Genomic DNA, 22,485 nt, shown 5'->3' with positions numbered 1-22,485 from the left:
TGGTTATATTCTTCAGATTGTGTGAATGTTTCGAGGGCATTTTTCTTTGTGTCTTCCAATTTCAACTTCAAGGACTCTAACTCTTTGCTCCGACTTTTTGCTTTAAGAGCTTGCTTCACCTCTCCAGCGTATGCTTTGTTCAACTTGTTGGCCAAGTTTCCCATAACTTGGCCATGAATATCACACTTACTCTCCCACCAATCCGTTGCCTTTGACATATATTGGAGGTGGTGCTTGACGGCAGAGATTTTGTCAAGCGGATCATGAGTCTCAGCCTCACTTCCAGATGAAGTGGGATCATGATTGGGAGTCCGAGGTGGAGATGGGAATGGCACATGCCAGGGCTGGTCCCCCGGGTAACTGACATGCTCGTTAGGAGGGCATACATCGGACATGTTGAAGTAGTACTGGGGACAATTCACAGCTGTTGCCTGCAACAAAACAAATAGAGGTACATTCAGTCTCCAGTTGTAAACGACTATATGGTTAGGTTGAGTGGAGAATATTGCCTTTCAGTAAGACTAATTACCTTTCCCGTTAAGAAGGTGCCTCTGTTGCAGTTCTATATAGGAAGGTTGAGTTATATGTACGAACTTATATGAGGTAAATTGGGTTTTGTGTTGGTGCATTAAATTGATGGGATTCAAAACTACACCATTAACTCCTTGGCTGTAAGTTACAACAGGACAACATGACATTAAGAACAATAAAATTGGCTTCCAAACGACAAAAAAGGAAACCTTAATGGGAAATAGGAAATTGTGGATTGGAACCAAAAATAGGACTATGTAAGTAAGCATTTATTGCGATTTTCAGAACACAAAATTGGAAAATAGGAAAATAGCAAAACACGAAAATTGGAAATTTGGAAAAGTGACAACTTAAAACTTGGATATGGGAAATAAGGAAACTTGGAAAATTGGAAATTGAAGAAAAGGAAAATTGGAAAATCGGAAATACGAAAAAATGGAAAGTTGGAAAATTGGAAATAGGAAATAAGGAAAAATTGGAAACAGGAAACTAGGCAATAGGATCAAATGACAGTTGGAAAATTGGAAAAAGGAAAAAAGGACACTTGGAAAATAGGAAATTTGGAAATTGGAAATTGGAAAAGAAAGCAACTTGGAAAATTGGAAAATTTGAAATTGGACAAAAGGAAACTTGGAAAATAGGAAAATAGGAAATAGGAAAAAAAGGAAACTCTGAAAACATGAAAATTGAAAATTTGAAATAGGAAATAAGAAAAAAGGACACTTGGAAAATAGGCAAATACGCAAATTGGGAAATTGAAAATTGGAAAATTGGAAAATTTGGAATATTGGAGAACTGGATAATTGAAAAATAGGAAATAAGGCAACTTGGAAAATAGCAAAATTGGAAATTGAACAAAAGGACAGTTAGCAAAATGAAAAATTTGAAATAGGAAAAAAAGGAAACTTAGAAAATAGTCCAATTGGAAAAAAAAAAAAATTGGATAATTGGACAAAAACTTAAATTTTGAAAAATGGAAATAGGAAACAGGGACACATGGAAAATAAGAAAACTGGAAACGAATTGAAATTGTGGAAATGGGAAATAAGACAATTACCATATTGGACAATTTTAATTACTTTCTGAATTAGGCAAAGTAGGCAACTTTTTTTAAGTACATAATGGGAAAATGGGAACATTGAAAAATTGGAAAACTGGAAATAGAACAAAAGGAAACTTGGGAAATTGCACAATACGAAAATAGGGAATAGGAAAAAATAATGAAAAATTGAAAAATTGGAAAAATAGGAAAATTGGATGACACATGGAAAATAGGAAAAATATGAAAAATGGCAAAATGGAAACGAATTGAGATTGGTGAAATGAGAAATAAGACAATAACCATTATTGGTCAATTCGAATGAGTTGGTGAATTTGGCAAATAGGCAACTCCCTTATTTCAATGACATAATGGGAAAATGACCAAGTTGGGAACGTCCAACTTTTCCATATATTACAAAAAGGCATAAAGTCAACCTGGGTAATAACTCCCGCCCATACTATCCCGCCCAATACTATCCCGCCTAACACTCCCGCCAATCCCTCCCGCCAATTACTCCCCCTAATCCCTCCCGCCAATAACTCTCTCACTTACTGGTTTGGTCATTAAAATTTGCAGGTATATTAATCAACCCACTGTTTGAAATGAAAACTTCCATCACATTAACTGCTGCTTACAGCCACTACCTTCCCCACAGATTTAACTCACATCGCATTTAGTCCCCTGTTGTTCCAATTAAGTTGTACAGCAGCCAACAATAAATATCAAAGACCATGGCCCATAACCTCACACCAAACCCAACGATTTCAATTACTGAAGGAGGGGAGACTGAAACAGAAGCCAAGTCACCGAATTCACTCCCTGCAGACTTGGGCATGGCATACAGCAATGTCAACGCAATACCATGTTTTGGAAAAATCTTCATGCAGACATAGTTTCAAAAATTGTGGAGGGCCAAGCTAGATGGGGTGTCATAAAAAACCGCACAATTCGCTGTCGTTATCATGCGCGCATGCATCTCCTACATATAAAGAGAATGAAAGAAAAAATTGAACTTGCCCCTGCCACTGCAATTATGGTATTCAAGGAATCAGAAGCAATGGCCAAGTTGAAGCAAGAACAAGTGGAAAGGGGATTCGAACTATTTCATAAATTTGCAATAATTGTGGATCCGGCAGGAAACTGGGCCAATATCACTGTGGCCGGGGTCATGAATTTCATGGGTCGCGGTCACCGCACTTGAAGAGTATGCAACTTCGAATTTATCAACAGCAGGGAAATGGAACTATGAGGTGGCGTATTTTTGTATTATGTAACGATAGGGTGGCCTGTTGTTGTATTATGTAAGTTTGGAAATAGGAATGTATGGAATGATGAAGCCTCATTTTGTAGGGAAATGGAACTATGAGGTGGCGTACTTTTGTATTATGTAACGATGGGGTGGCCTGTTGTTGTATTATGTAAGTTTGGAAATAGGATTTTATGGAATGATGAAGCCTCATTTTCTATTTCTGCGTATACAGTTTATCGGTCTCCAGTTCTGTGGCGATATAGCGGCAATATATATGCAATAAACATGCGGATAGTGGCAATATTATGTCAATATCAGTGACAATAGAGTAGTGATAGAGTTACAATATGATCCTATTAGAGGACGTACTGCATCAGAATATGGTTTAAATTATATGGTCCAAAAATATACTAATAAATAAACAAAAAAGTAATTACAACCTGGAAAAAGGATGAATTAAACATTCCTTAAAAGATAGATGGCCTACAGTACAGACCTTCAAAATGAACTCTATATATATATATATATAATGCATGCCTTGTAGCACCATCACATCCCCCCCTAAATGACACAAACATGACACCCCAAAACCTCATGCTCCTTCCTCTTTCAACCCCTAAATTATCCATTGGATGCCCAATACTAGATCACTGCTTGGGGGGTGGGATAGCCTGCAACTCCATAACAGAATTAGTAGGGGAGAGTGGTTCTGGGAAGACGCAGCTTTGTCTCCAACTTACGGTACGAGCTCAGCTCCCACCCTCACATGGTGGACTAGGGGGCTCCTCCATCTACATATTCACAGAATTCAGCTTCCCATTTCGTCGATTGCAACAACTAGGCAACCTTTATCATGCATCATACCCCAACTTATTAAGGTTGGAGCCATTGGAAGACATATATGTTCATGGTGTTCATGGTGTTCATGATGCTCAAGAACTCATCCATGTCCTTGGAGACATAGAAGCATTTATTGCCATTGATCACACCCGCCTACCTGTGAAACTCATTGTCATTGATTCCATTGCTGCATTGTTCCGATCACAGTATCAGACAACACCGGCAGATTTGAAACGGCGGTCTGAAATGTTCTTCAACATATCTGGGACATTGAAGGGTTTAGCAAATAAGTATGGGTTGGCTGTGGTTGTCACCAACCAAGTGGTGGATTTTATTGGGCCACATCATGGAGTGAATGGGGTGAGGTTGGGGAACTTGGAGTCCCTGGACACATCAGGCAGACGGGTGAGTCCAGCTTTGGGACTGGCTTGGGCACATTGCATAAATTCAAGAGTGTTCTTGGCAAGACATGAGCAATCTATTGAGGTTGACATTCGTAATGCTCCTTCAACAAGTATATGTAGTCAAACACATAGGACATTTCACCTTGTATTTGCCCCACATCTGGCCTATGCATCGGCCGAATTTGTGATAAAAAAAAAAGGTATAGTCGGAGTATCACAGTAACTGTGTAATATAGGAATTCTAAGAACTTTAATGTTTTGGATCCATTTGGAATTACATTCCAGTCCCTTTAATTTCGCACTCAAATTATAATTGCAATCAGAAAGCAATACCAGTACAATAAAAGGTCAATATAATGGCAATCTGTCAGCAATACAGCATGCTGTAGCAATGCAACCCAAATCAGCATGCTGTAGCAATGCAACCCAAATAATGCAAATTTAAAAGAATTCCCATTCAACATAACACCAAACCCACCACAAATAAAAGTTGAGTTCACATGACCTACCAAAGCAACACAAATCTTATTGTCTAAGATACATTGCGCAATGGAATATTGTTTTTACAGGTGCTTTTATTGTGGCCTGCGGAACCGCACCTTGAGCACTTTCTTCTAATGCTGCCCTCTCCTTGCGAGGGAATTCTTAACTTCTTTCGTCTGCCTGGCATGACCCTTGCCATGGGAGGCAGCACAACTCGACTTCGAACATCTTCAGGAGTATCCCACATTCCGTGAGGTTGTACCGGGTAGATGCTATCCGAATAAGCATCCATCCAGGTTTTTCGAGTGTAATACCGAGAAGCCTTTGCATATACACTTACTTTCAAGAAGCGGCAAACTGCAACTACATGCTTGCAAGGTAGCTGCTCAAGCTGAAACTTTCTACAACTACAACTGTTGTTCGTCAAATCTACGAGGCCGTCCATATTACCGTCCAAAACATTATACTGTGCATTATTAACTTTAACCACATTCATCCTTGCAGCATCCTCCAACCTGTTCCTCAACTTCTTCTCTCCAAAATTGGGGCACAATGTTGTTGTGCAATTCAAAGCCAACTCACGACGTTCGGTGAACCATTTCACAAGGAGATTAACAATTTCCCCTATCAAATGAACCACTGGCAGCATTCTTGCAAACCTAAGGACTGAGTTGATTGACTCCGTAATATTTGTTGTCATTACATTGTAGCGGCGTCCATCCATGTGAGCTCTAGACCACTTATGTAACCCTGCCTCTTCAAGATATTGAGCAACATGTTCCTTTCGCTTGATCTTGCGAAAATGACCATCAAATTCAGCAATGGAATAAGATTTCGCAGCCTTCTCAAAGTGCATAAGTATGTGATCACGCTTTTTCAACTTGAAAGTGCGTTTCATGTTCCCCTTCATATGATAAAAGCATATGCCATGTTGTGCAGTTGGAAAAATTTTGTTCCACACATTCTCTATGCTAACATTGCGATCAGAAATAATAACAAGATTGGGACACTCACCAATGGCTTCATGAAGTTTAGTGAAAAACCAATGCCATGATGCATCCGTCTCCAAATCCCCGATCCCAAAAGCAAGAGGATATATATTTCGATTACCATCGAATGCATTTGCTACAAACATAACACCCTTGTACTTGGATTTTAAATGAGTGGCATCCACGGCTATAACTGGGCGCATGGAAGAACGGAACCCTCTAATACATGCGCCAACCGCCATAAATAAATACACAAAGTGATTGTTCTCATCAGTTCGGATGTCTGTTTTTGTGCCGGGATTCGTACGCTCCAATTCATAGCAATAAGCTGGAAGGATATAATATGCCTCCTCCGTTGATCCTCTAATGGACAATAGAGCTAACTCCCTTGCTTTCCAAGCTTTCGAATAATGGATGGTGCAACCAAAGTTGTGTTTCACATCTCTCATAATGTCACTTGGTGTGTATATTGTCCGACAATCCTTCAACTTCCTTTTAAGTGAACTGGCTACAAGTGCTGCGGTTGCTTGACGATGCTTGTCACTTACAAACCTCAAATCACATTCATGGACAGTTGTACACCTCACAATCATGAAGCTGTATTCTCCAATTCTCGATGCTTGGACCCGCCATGGGCATGGACGTTGAGAACAAACCACAAGCAACCTCTTAGTGCAAGAGAATTGCACCTTAAATTCAAAGTGGCCTCTTAATGCCGTCAACCGTAACTCCGTCAACAATGTTTTCTTACTAGAGAAAATTTGCCCAACTGTAATTTTCGGATTCCAATCGCTTCGTGAAAACCCGCTGTCCAAATATGCTTCTTCATCTTTTACACCGACTGCATTATACCGATTTTTTTTCACCCATTTGACTCCAATAATGTTGACGAGTGGGTTCAGATTCTCCTCCTAAACGCATTTTTGGCAACTGGGCAGCTGTGTTCAAGCACCCCAAATTAGGGGGGGCAGAGTACACTGACACTTCATTTCTTTCAGTACCATTATCACCACCATGCATCTCCTCCACCTCGCTAAAATCAATCATATCCATAAAATCTGTCCCTACTTCACCTCCCAAATCAGTGACATTTGTATTATTCCAAGTTACTTCATTGCTTTCAACAATGGCAACTGAAGAATGACCCATCCGACTACTATCTGTCGTGATATGCATACTATGAACTACATCATTTGTCAGTCCTTTATCTTCTATACTCACGAGTAAGGGAGCTAGTTTTGAAGGTGTTACCTCGGAATTGTACTTCATAAAAAAATTGACATCATCATCGTCCTCAATCTTTATGTGCTTCCACTCATTCGAGGCCACCAAAACTGAGAATTTTAAGCAAATCTTGTCTTCCCTGATGTTTGTATTACCAATCTGATGCACACGGTCCAACAGTTCAGCAAATTTGATGGTCCGTGGAACTATTAAGCCTTTTGAGTCACCCCCTTCGTATTTGCACATCTTCTTCGAGGTGACCCATTTTCCATTGTAGCACACGAGAATAACAATTGTCTCCATTTCTGACCATGACAAAACAACATTTCATTCACACAATAATATAACCACAATAAACATACAATAGAATAGCAATATAACCACAATATAACCGCAATATAGCAGCAATATAGCAGCAATATAGAGGCACTATACTAGCAATATAACAGCACTACGACTGTAAAATAAGAGGAACACAACCACTGTACACTGGTAACACATCAGAATCTCACTATACAGATCTACTACATCAAATCGAAAATCCCAAGTTTGAAGATTCACATATCCAGACCAATCTAAATGGAATTGGTACAAACCCAGATGAATGAGCATGAATATTCAACAAAACCTAACCCAAAGACATTAAAGCCAAAACGAATTTAACACAAACCCAAACAATCAAACTATAACTCATTTCACATAATCCCACTGATATTAACAAAATAACCATGAACAATACCTTTTCGGGGTCGGCAATCCACTACAGATTCAACGTTGCAAGCAGCTATTCAGAAGACATTGCTGAAGGGAAGGGTTCGCGATTCCAAACAAAGAGCACAGATCGAGTAGGGGAGAAAGAGCGGCTGCGGTATGAGAAAGAGAGCAAAGACAGAAACAGAGAGTTGTGCTAGAGAGAGAGAGAGCCAAGATAGAGAGAGCCAAGACAGACCCAGAGAGCTGTGATAGACAGCTACCAAAGAGAAAGAGAGTTGTGCCAGAGAGAGAGAGCTGTGTGACCTAAGAGAACAGACCAAATTTCTGAACTTGTGAAAAATCAGCAATAAAGGTACAATAATTTTATATTTATAGGTGATAGTTCCAAATTTTTTTAAAAAGGGTGGTATTTTCAGTTAGAATTATGAAAATGGTGGCATTTTGGGCTATTTCCCATTTATTTGTTTGTTTTTGGCTTATTTATGGATATGCCCCTTGTACTTTCAAAATAATCTCAGATTACCAAATGTTCTTTGAAATGTCTCAATATACCACCTATACTTTCAATAAGTGTCTCACATTAGCTATTCCGTCAGATTTAAGAGAAGTTTCGTTAGCTGATATGGTCCCTACTTCTTTTCAATCTCTTAACAAGGAAAAAGAATGGTTAGTCAAGTTGAGAAAATGGGGAATTTGGGAGAAGAAGGTTAGGTTGAGGGAATTTCAGATTTGGGAGAAAAATAGGAATTTGATTTAGGGATTTCAGATTTGGGAAATCTGACGGAATAGCACGTGAGACACTTATTGAAAGTATATGTGGTATATTGAGACATTTCAAATAACATGTGGTAATCTGAGACTATTTTGAAAGCACAGATGGCATATGCATAAATAAGCCTTGTTTTTTTGGTCCTGGAGTGTGTTATTTTTACACACGACTCTTATTATTTTCTCACCATCTTTTATAAAATATAAAATATAAAAAATCTAGTTGGTATTTTTGGTTTCCTCTCGTAAAATTACTAAAATATGACGTACTTGAACTTACAAGATATGTGGTTGTGGGTTTGTCATTTATGTCTATCCAAATATGTGGTTGTTTGTTGGTTCGTCATTTAGTCTATGAAATAACATGTTGTTTTTAGGTCTAATGGTTTCTACATTTTGATCTAATTCGCATTTTGGTTCTTCAATTCTCAAACTCGTTCATGTGGTCCTTCAACTTCACTTTCGTTAGGACAAATAGGCATGCCGTCAATTTTGTTATCTTTTTTTGTTAAATGCATAAGCACAATGGTATTTTTATATTTTTAATTTCCACCATAAGAATATCCCTTTAACCCAAAAAATAAAAATAAAAACTAAAAAATCTTCTTCATATCCTTGCCATCGCAGGAAAGGTGGGTATAGTTTGGGTCGGGGTGGGGGTTGTGGGAGCTCCATCAGTTGTTAATGGGGTGGTGGGTTAATTGGCTCGATATCGGGTGGAGGTTATCCATGACTTTGTTGGTTTTGGTGGAATATTCAGATTGTGAAAATTAAAAAGAATACAATATACCATTTTGCCCATGCATTTAACAAAAAAAGTTAACAAAACTGACGGCATGACCATTTATGCTAACAAAACTAAAGTTAAAGGACCATGGGAACGATTTTGAAAATTGATGGACCAAAATGCGAATTGGGTCAAAATTCAAACACCATTGAAAACCCTTGTTTTTATAATATCATCCATTCTTTTTTGTTTAAATATTGAAACAAAAATAAATAAATAAAACTTGCATTGTGTAAACATACAGCCCCTCATGGGGGAGATACTTTTATAGCCTAGGACTCTATTCGCCATTTTTAGAACCCCGGATGGCCTTAGTTGTTTTGTATTGTCCTTAATATGAGAAATATATTCTGTAGAAAATTAAAAAAGAAGAATAAATTAAGAAATGCTACATTATCTCATCTTATGGGTCCTTAAATATGGTTCTATTTTGTTGACATGAATTCATCCTCTGGCACTTCTTTTATGCGTCTTATTTTCAATAGCATGCACATTTTGAATAACTTGATGGAACCGAACCGATTGAGCCTTGCGACTATTAGTATTTTATGACACTTTTCAGCTCAGATTCTATTCCGACTCAATTGTGTTCTACAGAATGAATGCCAATTGTGCCAATGCCCGCTAGCTTGCCATATAATTAATTTCGTAGAAGAAGCTGAGCTTTGACTCAGTTTAACAGAAACATATAATAAAATAAATTAAAGATTATATAAACAAGTGAAGAAAATCCATGTCTCAGTTCGAGTTTTTTTTTTGGGTCGAAATTGCAATTTATTGCAAGGGATAGAGAACAATACAAACAAAGTCGAGCAAAAACACCGGTCAAAAAACTAGAAAATAAATAAAAACAAATTTAGCCAAAACCATTACAGTATAGCATAAAGATAATGTTCATGAGCCGAACCACAGACATCCGTAAGTTCGAGCCTAGTATTTGTTAAATTCCAACACAACACAATGTCTAGTATTTATATCCGTAAGTCTGAAAATTCAGAAATAGGGTTTTATACAGTTTTGCCCCTGAACTATTTCACTATTGTCAATTTACCCCCCAATCAATTTTCAGTAAATTAAGGACCCACATTTTTTTTTAAAATAGCCACTTTAGGGCCTACTGTAAGATTCTTAAGGATTTCATCTAAATTTCCGTTAGATGAAGGACAAATTCGTAATTTTACGGAAAATTAAAAAATCGCACAACATTTCATTAATTTTTTGTTTCGTTATAGACAAAGTGAACCTAACACACATATTTCAACAAAAGTAGAGAAAATAAATAAAAGTACAACCCAACTCCCTTGCAATTTGCAAGTATTATTTCCTGAATTTACATTTTAGTTGCCTTTGAAATTTAATTATACATTCTATATACTGTTATATACATGCACTGGTATGAATACAGAAGGGATTCACATTGCTCAATGGATACTAGAACAGTCTGTCTGTGGCTGCTTATCACAAATTTAAACTTAGAAACTAGTTTGCGTAGTCTGGCTTGCCAGCAACATAATCAATGATTCCTTGACCTTGTGTTTCACCGTGTGTTTCTGTTGACAGCTGAGAAACACCACCAAAGGCGATTACTGCCACCAAGAACAGAGTTGTGGAGGCAAAGAGAGGCCAAAAGTAACCTAAAATGGATAGAAGCCGAGGGGCTGCATACAGAAACAAGGAAAATATTAATGAAACGAAGATTGCTATGCCAAAATGATATCTGTACTTGAAAAGCTGTGGTGAGATATCATCCATGGCAATGGCTTGCTTTCTTCTCACGTACAATCACAACTCTCAACTCTCAACTCTCAACTCTAGAGAGAGAGAGAGAGAGAGAGAGAGAGAGAGAGAGAGATTATGGTTGTATCTGCTCTCTTTAGGTTCTTGTTGAAAAATATGAACCATATGGTTGTATCTCTCAAAACCATTATTTTAACATAGATAGATTCCTTGTTCATTTCTTTGTTTGGTCGGTTACTTTGTCCCTTTTCAAGTATGTAGCTACTTTTCGCATGGAATGATGATTACTAAGGAAAGGAATGGCATCTTTGTTTTTCTCCTTTGTGGTTATGGGTTTCATGAAAAGATTATATAAACAAATAGGTTGGCTAAGTTGATTGCTTTTTGTTTATTAAGAAAAGAAAGAAATTTAAAATGAAACGCATTGGTGACTTTTATGTATTCATTCTTATGTATTGCAGTCAATAGCATTGGTGACTTAGATGACAAGTATGAAAAGAGAGGGATTCATAAACAAAAAGTCCACATAGCACCTTGAAGCTTGAACTACATAATGATTATAGCCCGTTCTGCGGATTTCATAGTTAAGACTTTTCAAATTTCCTTTGCTAAGAAGAGGTACTTAACAAATACGGTGGATATCAAGGCTCTCGATCAACTCCGGCAGGCAGAGGCTAAACAAATTAACTACAGCAAGTAAATCTAATGATAAAGCTGATTTACTTAAGTGACTACATACGGGGACATGATAATGCCATGACGGCCAGGAACCCAAATTGGTCTATTTCATCTCTGATCATTCTTCATGTTCTCAACCCGTTCATCCATCCTACAAGACGAACGTGTTGATAAACATCAAGAAAAGATCAGAGGGACTAATTTCTTTTGCATCATTTTCTATTTGGTTTGGTAGGGTGTCTTGCGTGCCAGAAAAACTCAAAATTGCAGCAGTCAATCTGTAGGTTAGGTGGGGTGGGGTGGGGATGGGGTTTGCGTTTGGGTGAGTGCAGATGGATTCTGTAGTTGAGTGAGGCGAGAGAGAAATGAGAATTCGACCCAAAAAAAGAGAGAAATGAGAGAATAAGAGAGAAGAAGAAGAACAGGAACAAGAGATGCTGACCAAAAATAAAAGGATGCGGCTGCTTTAATGTGTGAGAGTGGTAGGTTTTGAGTGGGAGAGAGGTAGGGTGGGTTAGCTTTAGCCTTAGATGTGAAGTTGGGTTAGTTAACTTGGGCTTAAGGGATTTGAATACCAATTCGGCTTAATGTTTAATATATAAAACATTGAGCTATATTAAACATTGAGCTAAAAAATTAATAAATTATTTATATCAATAACAAGTGCATTTATATATTTAGTAAGTAAAAATTATATCAAATCGGTTGGAATTAGGTCAAATTCATATTTGTTCTGTTAATTTTATGAATTAATGAATTTAGAACATAATTGTATAATCAGATTACGCCACAACTAGATCCATCTTCTATTAATTACATCTAATTCAGATAGAATTTTGGTCAAAATCCGAGCATTGACAGGTCTACTTGTGAGCCGTCGATTTAATCCAATTCATTCCAAAACAATTGCTGCGCAGATTGGATGAAAAGTAATTCACATGAATCGCCAGCACAACATTGCCCTTTATTTGAGGTCAGATGAGACGAGACGAGACGAGGTGGGTATACATTTTATATGGGCTTTGTTTATATGTGAATCCGAAATTGGATCTGCAATATCACAAGTCCGACCCAACAATTTTATATGATCAAAATTGCTTTGTTTGGCACACTTGATGATATTGTATTCACGATAAAGGACAAAAATAACAACTGTATTGATTCTTATCTAAATTCATAAGGAAAAAGGAACACAAGTCCACATTTAATTAAGAAAATAAAAATAAGTTTAAATCCCTTTTGAGAATATTAATCTACCTACTCCAAAGTCCAACCAATAAAAAGGAACACAAGACACGACAAAGAGAACCCCTCAATGCTTAGCTTGATCGCACTTGTTCATATCACTTTCGAAAGCTAAACATAGTCACTTCTCAGTTAGAAAGAAATCAATTGAAAAATGATTCACATAAGATAATATATATAACTGAGTTATTTTGTTGTATTAGGATTTGGTGTTGGTGGAGGTCCTCGTGGAGTGGACAGATGGAGTTTTCCCTTTGTTGCCTGGCCAAACCCAAAAAAAGTGCTCCAATCCAACTTAGTTTGCCCTGCCATATGGCTCTGTCTCAGTCTCAGTCTGAGTCTGAGTCTCATATTAAATTCCATCATACTTCTAAGCAAAGATGTGATTTTTCTCTCTGTTTCTGTTTCTGTTTCTGTTTTCTGTATATGAATGAGAATTTGTTTGTTCTTTGAAGCCACTTTAGTTGGTCCCTTTCACTTTCATTAACAACGCGTTAACTTGTTCATTTGATTTGAGTGAGTCTCTCTCTCTCCCTAAGCCGAACCCTAAGCTTAAGCTATGTGACGTCTGTCTGTCTAATGATAATGAAAAGTGGCAAGGTTTAAGCAAGTTTTTGCGCTTAAGCAATTTAATTACTCCAAAACAAGAGCTTTCCTTTCCAAATTCCTTTCATCAATAATAATATGCATCCAGAATCCAGATCATGACAACCCTAGCTAATAATAATATTCCTTACTTATTATCATTTGCAAAGGAGAAATTATTTATATTCTTTCTTCCACTGTCCACACAACCAATCCAATGGAAACTGCCATCTGTCACCAAGATTATAGGTGATGCTTTATGACGACAACAACAACAAAATCCCAGTTAATCTCACAGATAGATAGATAGATAGATAGATAGAATACTTCCTCTGTTTTTCCTTCTCTAATTTAATTTAATTTATGTGGTTAATGACTTGGTGTTGGGCGTTGTTGATGTTTCAAAAGAATAAACAAGAGAAACGTTTGGCTCTTTTGTGCTACATATATTATCTATCTAGAAACAATAATCCTTAAATGGTCCAAAATGTAATTATAATCATAGATTAGGTACGTAGTAGGAAAAACAAATGGATTAAAAAAACGACTATGTGAATTTGCACTCACCATCAATCAGAAATCACAACAGTTGGAAAAAAATGACTTTATAATTTTATTTTGACAACTTGAGCCTTGCCTGAGGAGATAATGTTGTTTTGACAACTTTGGAAATCAAATCAATCATAATGACGTTTGAAACAAAGAAATCCCTTAAATTTAGTTTTAGAGCAAAAGATAGACTATGGAGATAGTTTTAAAATCAAAGTAACCGTTACTGTCAAAATTAGGAGGGAAGAAGAAGGGGAGTTGAAGAAGCCGGTTTGGCCGGCCTAAGATTTATGGTTTCTCAAAATTTGTATCACACTCACACACTCACACACTCACACACACCCACAGCAAGGAAAGGGAAGTCCATCTCTCATCATCCATCCCACTCTTTACGGTCAATTCCTTAAAACTCACACACACCAATCCTTATTAAAACCCCACATTCCAATTCCCATTGAATCCCAATTTAGCTTTTCAAATTATAGCTCTTTCTCTATCTTTTAATCTCCAAAGTTCCAAAACATAAACAAACCAGAGGGAATGGTGTGTCATGAAGAACAACTTGGAGTTGAACGGGTTGGGGGAGAGGACCTCTCCCTTGTCCATCCAGACCCTGTTGTGTTAGAGCTCAACCGTATGCACAACCTACTCACAGGTCCCTCTCTCTCTCTCTCTCTCTCTCTCTCTCTCTCTCTCTCTCTCACACACACACACACATGCACCTCTTTCCGATAGTGTTAATTTCGTTTCTGCATTTTTCACTGGTTTTTGTGATGCTGAATGCTACAGAGTTGAGTTCAATATATAGGAGCATTTGGTTTTATTAGAAGTAATAGTATTTTCCTTATCTCAGTAATAATAATGAGGACATGGCTTGAGAGTTTTCCTTATCTTTGAAGATTTTATGGTTAAGTAAGACCATTCAGTGTTTTGGCTGTTCTGTTTTCTGTTGTTATTATTTTAAATAAATGACCATGAAGCAAGTAGGTATATGATTGTTTCTTCCTCATAGCAAGTAGCCTTGATATCTTCAAAGATATAATGGTAGTTTTTTTCAAAATCAATTGTTGCAGAAAAGAGTCGGGAATTAGGGATTGCTCAGGGTGAGATCAAGGCTCTGAGAGCTTGTGAAGTTCTAAAGGATAAGGCTGTAGAAGAGGTACCTACGTGCTGAACAACTTATTTATGGACTTGTAATTTCATGTCATGAGTAGTGGATTGAATATTTATTTATATTCATTTTGTTACTACATTTTCCAGCTCATAAATGAAGTACAGAAATTGGACGAGAAACACAGGGTCACTGAAAGTCTTTTGGAGCATAAGGTTGGTGTGTGTTTGGTTTGGTTCTTGAGATTTTTGGGTATCCTTAGTTATATGGCTGTCGTATCATATTCATCAACTTCTGTCTGTCACTAATCAAAAGATACTTTGTGATGCTCATGTCCAAAACCAAATACGAAAAAATGCAGAATCTTGAAATCAAGAAACTAACAGATGACAAGAGAGATGCATTGGCTGCACAATACGCTGCAGAAGCAACTGTTAGAAGGGTACATGCAAATCGAAAGGATGACGAATCTCCTTCTATCGAGTCTGTCGTCGCTCCTCTTGAGGCTGAAATCAAAATGCATAAGAATGAGGTAAACAAATTTCCACCTACAAAACCAATGAATTATATATACGAGCATGAGGCCTCAATTAATTTGATGGCACACTCTGGAAAGATTTTTACTCCCCTTATGGCCATTTTTCAGATTGCAGCGCTTCAGGAGGATAACAAGGCTTTGCAACGTCTCACCAAGTCAAAAGAGTCTGCTCTTCTTGAAGCAGAAAGGATACTCCGAAGTGCACTAGAAAGGGCTCTAATAGTTGAAGAGGTTCAAAACCACAACGTCGAATTGAAGAGACAGATTGAGATCTGCCAGGCATGCCTTTCCGCACCAGATCCTATTTCATTTGTTGAACAAAATCAAGTATGAGTATTCAACCCAATTAATATACCGTATGATATGCAGGAGGAAAACAGAATCCTAGAGAAAACAAACCGCCAGAAGGTTTTAGAGGTTGAAAAGCTTAGCCAAACCATTCAGGAACTTGAGGAGGCCATCTTAGCTGGTGGGGCTGCAGCCAATGCTATCCGTGACTACAAACGACAGATAGAAGAATTGCATGTATGTTTCATGGTTACATATGATGATTTGCAGGAAAAAGAACAAAACATATTTACTGCTGTGACGATTTTGGTCTTTGAGAACTAACCATAACCATGGTTTCCTCCAATTTCACAGGAGGAGAAGAGAAGTCTGGAAAGAGAGCTGGCAAGAGTTAAAGTTTCAGCAAACCGGGTAGCAACTGTGATTGCAAATGAGTGGAAGGATGAAAATGACAAAGTTATGCCCGTTAAACAGTGGCTGGAAGAGAGAAGACTAATGCAGGTATTTCTTGCCCAGGAAATAAAATGAAAATTCCAAATAAACCTTTTTTTATAATCCGCAATGTTTCTAATCCAATCATACCCTTCACCCTTTCTACCAATGAGGGTACACGATTTTCCTTGTCAACTCATGCTACTACCAGGGATATGAATGAGAAAATGGAATGTGCAACTTTTTATGGACATTATTCTTTTGCATATGCAGGCAGACATGCAACGGTTGAGAGAGAAGCTGGCTATTTCAGATAGAACAGCTAAGGCTGAAGCACAACTCAAGGTGAATACATAATACTTGCAATCTTCCTGTCTCTCCATCCGAATCCTTTGCTTTTTATTCAACTGAGTAATCTTCTTAACTAATTTTTTTCAATCAGGAAAAGTTGAAGTTGAGGCTGAAGACACTAGAAGAAGGGCTAAAGCATGTTTCAAGCTTCAATCCTCATTTATGTGTTTCCCCAAAAGCAGAAAAATCTAGTAACTTCTTAGGATTTCTGAAAAGCAATGGTGGATTAGGAAAGAGATCGACGTCACAGCCAAGAGCTTCTACCATTGCTAGAAGCTCTCCAGTGCAACAGCCAAATTCAGACAACGAAGCAGGCAATGCAGCTGGACAGCTAAAAAGATCAAATAGCCTCAGAAAGAAATATGGTTCTGGAGAACTTATGTTGAAAAAAAGTTTATGGGCATCTCGAAGTAAAGTTGTTGATATTGGTGAAAAGGAGAACACAGAAATGAAGGCAACTAATGATACTAATAAGAACGATGATAGAATGGTTGCCACAGAAATTGAAGCTCAAGCCGGTGGCAACGAGGACTCGCCCAACAAGATAAGTACCAGCTGTGACAATGAAGATATGGTCTCAGGATTTCTCTATGATAGACTTCAGAAGGAGGTCCTAAATCTAAGGAAGCATTGTGAAGCCAAAGAGAGTGATATGAATGCTAAAGATCAAGAAATAAAGGTAAGACTGACAGATACTCTGTTCGGCCCCGACCCCCTCTATATCCCCCCGTTAATGTACTGAATGCATGATATGACTGTGTTCCAGATGCTGATGAAAAAGGTTGATGCACTGTCAAAAGCCATGGAAGTAGAGTCTAAGAAAATGAAGAGAGAAGCAGCGGCTAGAGATAAAGAAGCTGCAGCGGCCAAAATGGATGATAACAAAAAGAATAGAAATATAAACTCCTCTAAACGGTGGGTGACAAATTTTGAAGAGCCTCAATTCCATTTTTTGTTTCTTTTTTCAGATTTCATTCTAGCATTATGATTTTTCAAAACCCTGATCATCTGAACATTCTCAATAACTTGATGGCTTATGTAATTGCTGCAGGGCAATGAAAGCATCTTGAAAACTAACACTGGAGATAACTGAAGATCATTTGAAGATTTATTCTTTATCAGTGTGATTTTTTAATATGTAAATATAGAAAGCACAGTTTCACCAGTGAGATAGCTGATTGAAATAAAGGTTCTGAATGCAAAAGGGGAGCCGAGTTTGTACATTTTTAAGGTTGGTGATTATTTGTGTTTCCCTGTGCTTGAAACCTACATAAATGAAATCCAATACATTTTACGGTTTGTCATTATGAATCAATAGTACTTACTGCTTACTAGTTTTGGGAATGGCATCAAACAAATGAATTGGAAATGAAAGTGAAGAATGCATTTTAACAAGATGGGAATCATATATTGAGGAATGGGTTTTTCCAATCCCAACACATCATACAAGAAAGAATGCAGTACGATGGCACATTAGCAACAACATGTAGTCTTGAAATTCGATGACTTGTCCATTAATACAACTAGTAAAGCAGTTCTTCACATTGTGATATAATCACCTTCTGCATGAGGAACTAATTGGAACCAAAACAAGGATTAATACTAAAACATGAATGCCCTCTTCTGGTTACCTAGAACATCTACTCTAAATATCCTTTCAAATGTACAATTACCATGGCAGTAAAGGGAAGATATATAAAAACCGAAAATCCTGCCATTCAAAAACTGTGCACCTCCGGAATGATGGCCAAAGAAGGCCGCCATTTTGGAGACCCTTCTAACCCTGACCTCCCTGACAATTGAACACCAATTTCTTTAGGCGACCGGAACTTGTTTGCACTCTTCAACAACAACTCCAACTGTTCCCTAGTCACCACAATCTTAATCTTCTGTCTCTTGCAGCTTTCTTGGTGAACTATTTTTGAAGGAACCAAGGGCTTACCAAGACTTGCAAGGTTTGGCACAAGATGGTAAACTTCCCCTTGTTCTAGCTTGGTGTTGGGTGGCAATGGCGTATACGGCCGGACGTGGTGTACCAGCTTATAGCCAATGTAAGGGCCAGATGTGATTTCTTCGGTCGGTGTCGAGGCTTTGAATTCTCGTACTCCACCCTTAAAGATTACTACTTTAATCTTCTCTCGAGGGGGATGGCACAGAACATGTAAGCAGTTTCCCATGGTGCGCAGAGCAATACAAATGAACAAAGACTCCATCGTTTTTATAGTGTTTGGCTTTGATAATTTCACATGGGACTGTGGGAGGCAGTTTGATGTGCAAGCCATGAAGCATTTTTCTTTAATTAATTTATAAGCTTTTACTCTCCCAATATGTGTGATATTGGTATTTTCTTTTGCAAAATCAACTGGTGGTGTGGGTCTATAACTTTAACAAGCACTCCCAGCATTATGATAACATCTAAATAAATACCTCCAAGTCAATGGTCTGTGGATGGTTCATCGTATTTGTAAATTGTAACACAGCCTCAACGGAATAATTCTATTACAATGTCAAAAGTCAACTCCAATATAGAATTGCCAGATGAAGTCAAACACGTTTTACTTTAATTTTTTATGTGTATTAACATACTTCCGTTTAAGTTGCTTTAGTCCTCAGATATTGGGGCTTAGTGTTATGCAATTGGGAATTTGACTGTTCGTATATATTTTTCATGGCCGATTCGACCTCTTGCATTACAACTATTGTTTAATATTGAACTTAACCGTCAACTGCCAAATAAATGTCAATGAGGCCTAAAATCACATAGGAAACCTGAGTCAACTGCCAAGAGCATTATAATAGCTTTGGCCCCTCAGTTTCAACCAGAAGAGATGTAGCGGACAAACTTTCTACATCTCCCAGGCAAATAGCATGCCCTGTATCTCAAGAATGACAATAGAAGAACTAAGCCCCAGAATGCAAGTATCTAAGCTAAGGTAACAGTGCCAATTGGCCTGTGCAATAGGTTGGATGGTAACAAGACAACAGAACAATGCACTTGTTTTGTACCTCCTGTTATTCCCATGTTACATACAATAACTTCCAAAAGGCATTTATCAAAGTGAATTTGGAAACCTTTCTTAACATACAAGCGGGTCTTTTTCCACTACTTCCAAATCTTAGACTTCATCCAACCAGATTTAACAGGATCTTACTGATAATGTTACTCAACAAAATCAAAGCGCATAAATAGGTACATTACCGCTGAGTAGATGCAAGGATTTTGAGAACTTCATTAATTCTATAAGACTAATGGATGGTTGAGATCTAATGGTACAAAAATGTTCTCTACACCAAGAGAGGAAATTCCAAAAACAATATAAACAGAAAATTGAGAAGCAGCACATACCAGTTCTTGACATTACATATCAGTGTGACAAGCTTTCTCAGTAAACTAAAGAGCCCAACACCTAAGCAGCAACTAATTCCGATGAACTTCTAGACTCCAACCATGACTTGACTGCAACCTTTGTCGTCAAAAACCAGCCAGCCTTGTCTGGGGCCTCATGGAATGGCGCATTTAATTCCTTCAAATGTGATTCAAATACACTCGCAAGACCTTTGTCTGAATACTTATGTTTCCCATGTCCGGTATTAATTCCTAGCAATGGCGGAAGCTCCTCACCAGATTCTAATACCCGAGACAAGTCATTAATCCAAACATGTAATGCAGTCAGAGCTGCCCCAAGAGACAGACCCTTGAGATAGAGAGACCACTGGGTCTGAGACCTTGACTGTATACCTATGTATATCTGAAGTGTAAGCCCCAAGTCTAGTAGCTCACAGGCTCTCTCCAAGAGATCGAGGTTCACACAAAGATCAATCAAGCAATTGCAGTAAGCCTTCTTTACATCAGAACCAATTGAATTAAAAAGTTCTGATGCTCCCTTCTTAAAGTTATCACTGTTGTCTTGCTTCTCTACCAAAAGTCTTACCACATACCCAAGCTTTTCATCAGCCCTCTCAATGCAATTGGCAAGCTTACAAAGTTCTTCCTTCGGTGTTTGAGTCATCACATTCAGGAGACAACCACAGAAGCGCTCATCTGGCATTATGCCCAATTCTAGGAGTTGATTGAATATCCTGACAACATCATCTGTACGCTTTGCCTTCCCATAGCATTGGATGAGTGATGTCAAAATAAAGATATTAGGCTGAAAACCAGCTTCCAACATCTCATTTAACATTGTCTCTGCCTCTGTGACTTTCCCGCTACATGAATATATGGTAATCATGGATGAAAATGTCCAACTGTCAGGCTTCCAAGTTTCGGAACTCTTCATGTCTTTAAAAATCTCAACAGCTTCGTCAGCGTAACCAACATCAGCACACATAGCTAAAAGGGTATTATAAAGAATTATATTCAACTCCATTCCCTTCTCCTTCATCTCTCGATAAACGTTAAGAGCATCATCACCGTAGCGTGCTCTACCATAGGCCCTTAAAAGAGCTGCATAGGTTACCCAATTTGGTGAAAACTCCTTGTTGATCATCTCTCGGTAAATTTTCTTGGCCTGCCAAGGCCTTTTAGCTCTTCCCATAGCATCCAACAAAGTGTTATAAATAACCAGGTTTGGCTTAGCCCCTATAGCTTTCATTTCCTCATACACATTCAAGCACCCATCAAAATTCCCGGACTGCCCGTGAATTTTGATCAATGTTGAAAACGTCACTGGATCAATGCGCCATTTCGATGTCCTGGCTCGGTCATACAAACTGAAAGCCATGTCAACCTTACCGGAACGCCCATAGGCGTCAATCATAGCCGAATAGGTAACATCATCCGGATTACACCCAAAACTGGGCATCTTCTCAAACCACTCCACAGCCTTATCAGGCAAAGAGGACATCCTAGCACAACCAATCATAGTAGAAAAGGTAACATTATCAGGTTGAACACCTCTCTTGAGTAATTCATCAAACAGCTTCTCTGCCCTATCCAAATCCTTACCCTTCCTACACACTTTCAAAGTGACATTGTACAGAATCACCTCCCTCTTTGGTTTCAAATTCTGCTGAAAGTACTTGAGCGCAAGCAACGCATTTTCTGGATTGGCCATATTATTAAGCACAACCACTGCGTCTTGTTCCAAGATTCTATCACCTAAACCCTTTAAAGCTTCAAAAACATCATTTTCACTTGGACTGCAAGAGTTCAAATACTCGGCTACTTTGACTAAAGAAGCATACCTGGAATCGTAGGATTTCTGCCTGAGCTGCGAAGCTCTGGGGCTGCTGGGGTTGACCCAGATATAGCTTTTGGACAAAGACCCAGAATTTCTATTTTGGCGTTGAGGGCTTTCAACTTCTGGAACATTGGTGGGGGTCTGGGTTTCTTGTGCAACTGGTTCTTGTAAAGAAACATGGTTTATTTGAAGAGAGGTTCTTGCGTGGAGTGAAGGAAAACTGAGTTTCAGAGTGCGAAGACCAGAGCTTCCCAGTCTGAAACTTCTTGGGGAAGGGAGAGAATGGGAGGGAGTTTGGCGGTTAGGGAAGAGAGAAGAGGGTGAAGAGCATAAATGATAAGCCATTTATCCCTCTGTGTTTTGCTCACACTGTCTGTGAGTAGTGCATTCCAGGAGATAGGATAGGAGGAATTCCTATTTACAACAAGTATGCGGCGCTTCCAATATTTCACTGGGAACAAACTTATCCGTATCCCGTGAACATGTTTAGTTTGGGACCTAAAGAGACTGATTCACCAACCTGCTCTATGTTTTTTTCTTGGCTTATTATCACAAAACGTTCCTAAGGATTACGAAACTATCAAATTACATCTTTAATATTTTTTTGTGTCACTTATAGTCCTCAAGGTTAGTATGTGCAATCACAAATGGTCCCTGCCGTTAGGTTCTGTCAAAAACTCTGTTAGTTTGCTGACTTGGCATACATATATATCACAAAACATCCCTGAGGTTTACACACTTATCACAAATGGTCTCT

The 22,485-nt window shown here is 38.2% G+C and overlaps 3 protein-coding genes across 3 annotated transcripts; 2 read left to right on the top strand and 1 right to left on the bottom strand.

Moving 5' to 3' along the window:
* The first annotated feature begins 3,398 nt into the window (after positions 1 to 3,398).
* Positions 3,399 to 4,289, top strand: LOC117624100 (DNA repair protein XRCC3 homolog). The gene has a single exon (XM_034355232.1). The coding sequence runs from the start codon at positions 3,399 to 3,401 to the stop codon at positions 4,287 to 4,289; it is 891 nt and encodes a 296-aa protein (XP_034211123.1).
* A 9,898-nt stretch (positions 4,290 to 14,187) lies between these two features.
* On the top strand, positions 14,188 to 17,860 carry LOC117625111 (microtubule-associated protein 70-5). Its single transcript, XM_034356704.1, has 11 exons — positions 14,188 to 14,480; positions 14,899 to 14,984; positions 15,086 to 15,151; positions 15,298 to 15,468; positions 15,583 to 15,753; positions 15,844 to 15,999; positions 16,117 to 16,263; positions 16,468 to 16,539; positions 16,637 to 17,224; positions 17,312 to 17,460; positions 17,597 to 17,860. Exons 1-11 carry the CDS (start codon positions 14,366 to 14,368, stop codon positions 17,613 to 17,615), a joined length of 1,740 nt encoding a protein of 579 aa, XP_034212595.1. The 5' UTR covers positions 14,188 to 14,365; the 3' UTR covers positions 17,616 to 17,860.
* Positions 17,861 to 19,540: 1,680 nt separating this feature from the next.
* Positions 19,541 to 22,228, bottom strand: LOC117626477 (pentatricopeptide repeat-containing protein At4g16390, chloroplastic). Its single transcript, XM_034358190.1, has one exon. It carries the CDS (start codon positions 22,071 to 22,073, stop codon positions 19,953 to 19,955), a length of 2,121 nt encoding a protein of 706 aa, XP_034214081.1. The 5' UTR covers positions 22,074 to 22,228; the 3' UTR covers positions 19,541 to 19,952.
* Between the last annotated feature and the right edge of the window lie 257 nt (positions 22,229 to 22,485).

The sequence above is a fragment of the Prunus dulcis genome, chromosome 4, assembly GCF_902201215.1.
Source record: "Prunus dulcis chromosome 4, ALMONDv2, whole genome shotgun sequence".
Taxonomy (NCBI): domain Eukaryota; kingdom Viridiplantae; phylum Streptophyta; class Magnoliopsida; order Rosales; family Rosaceae; genus Prunus; species Prunus dulcis.
This window is presented reverse-complemented; position numbering and strand designations above follow the sequence as displayed.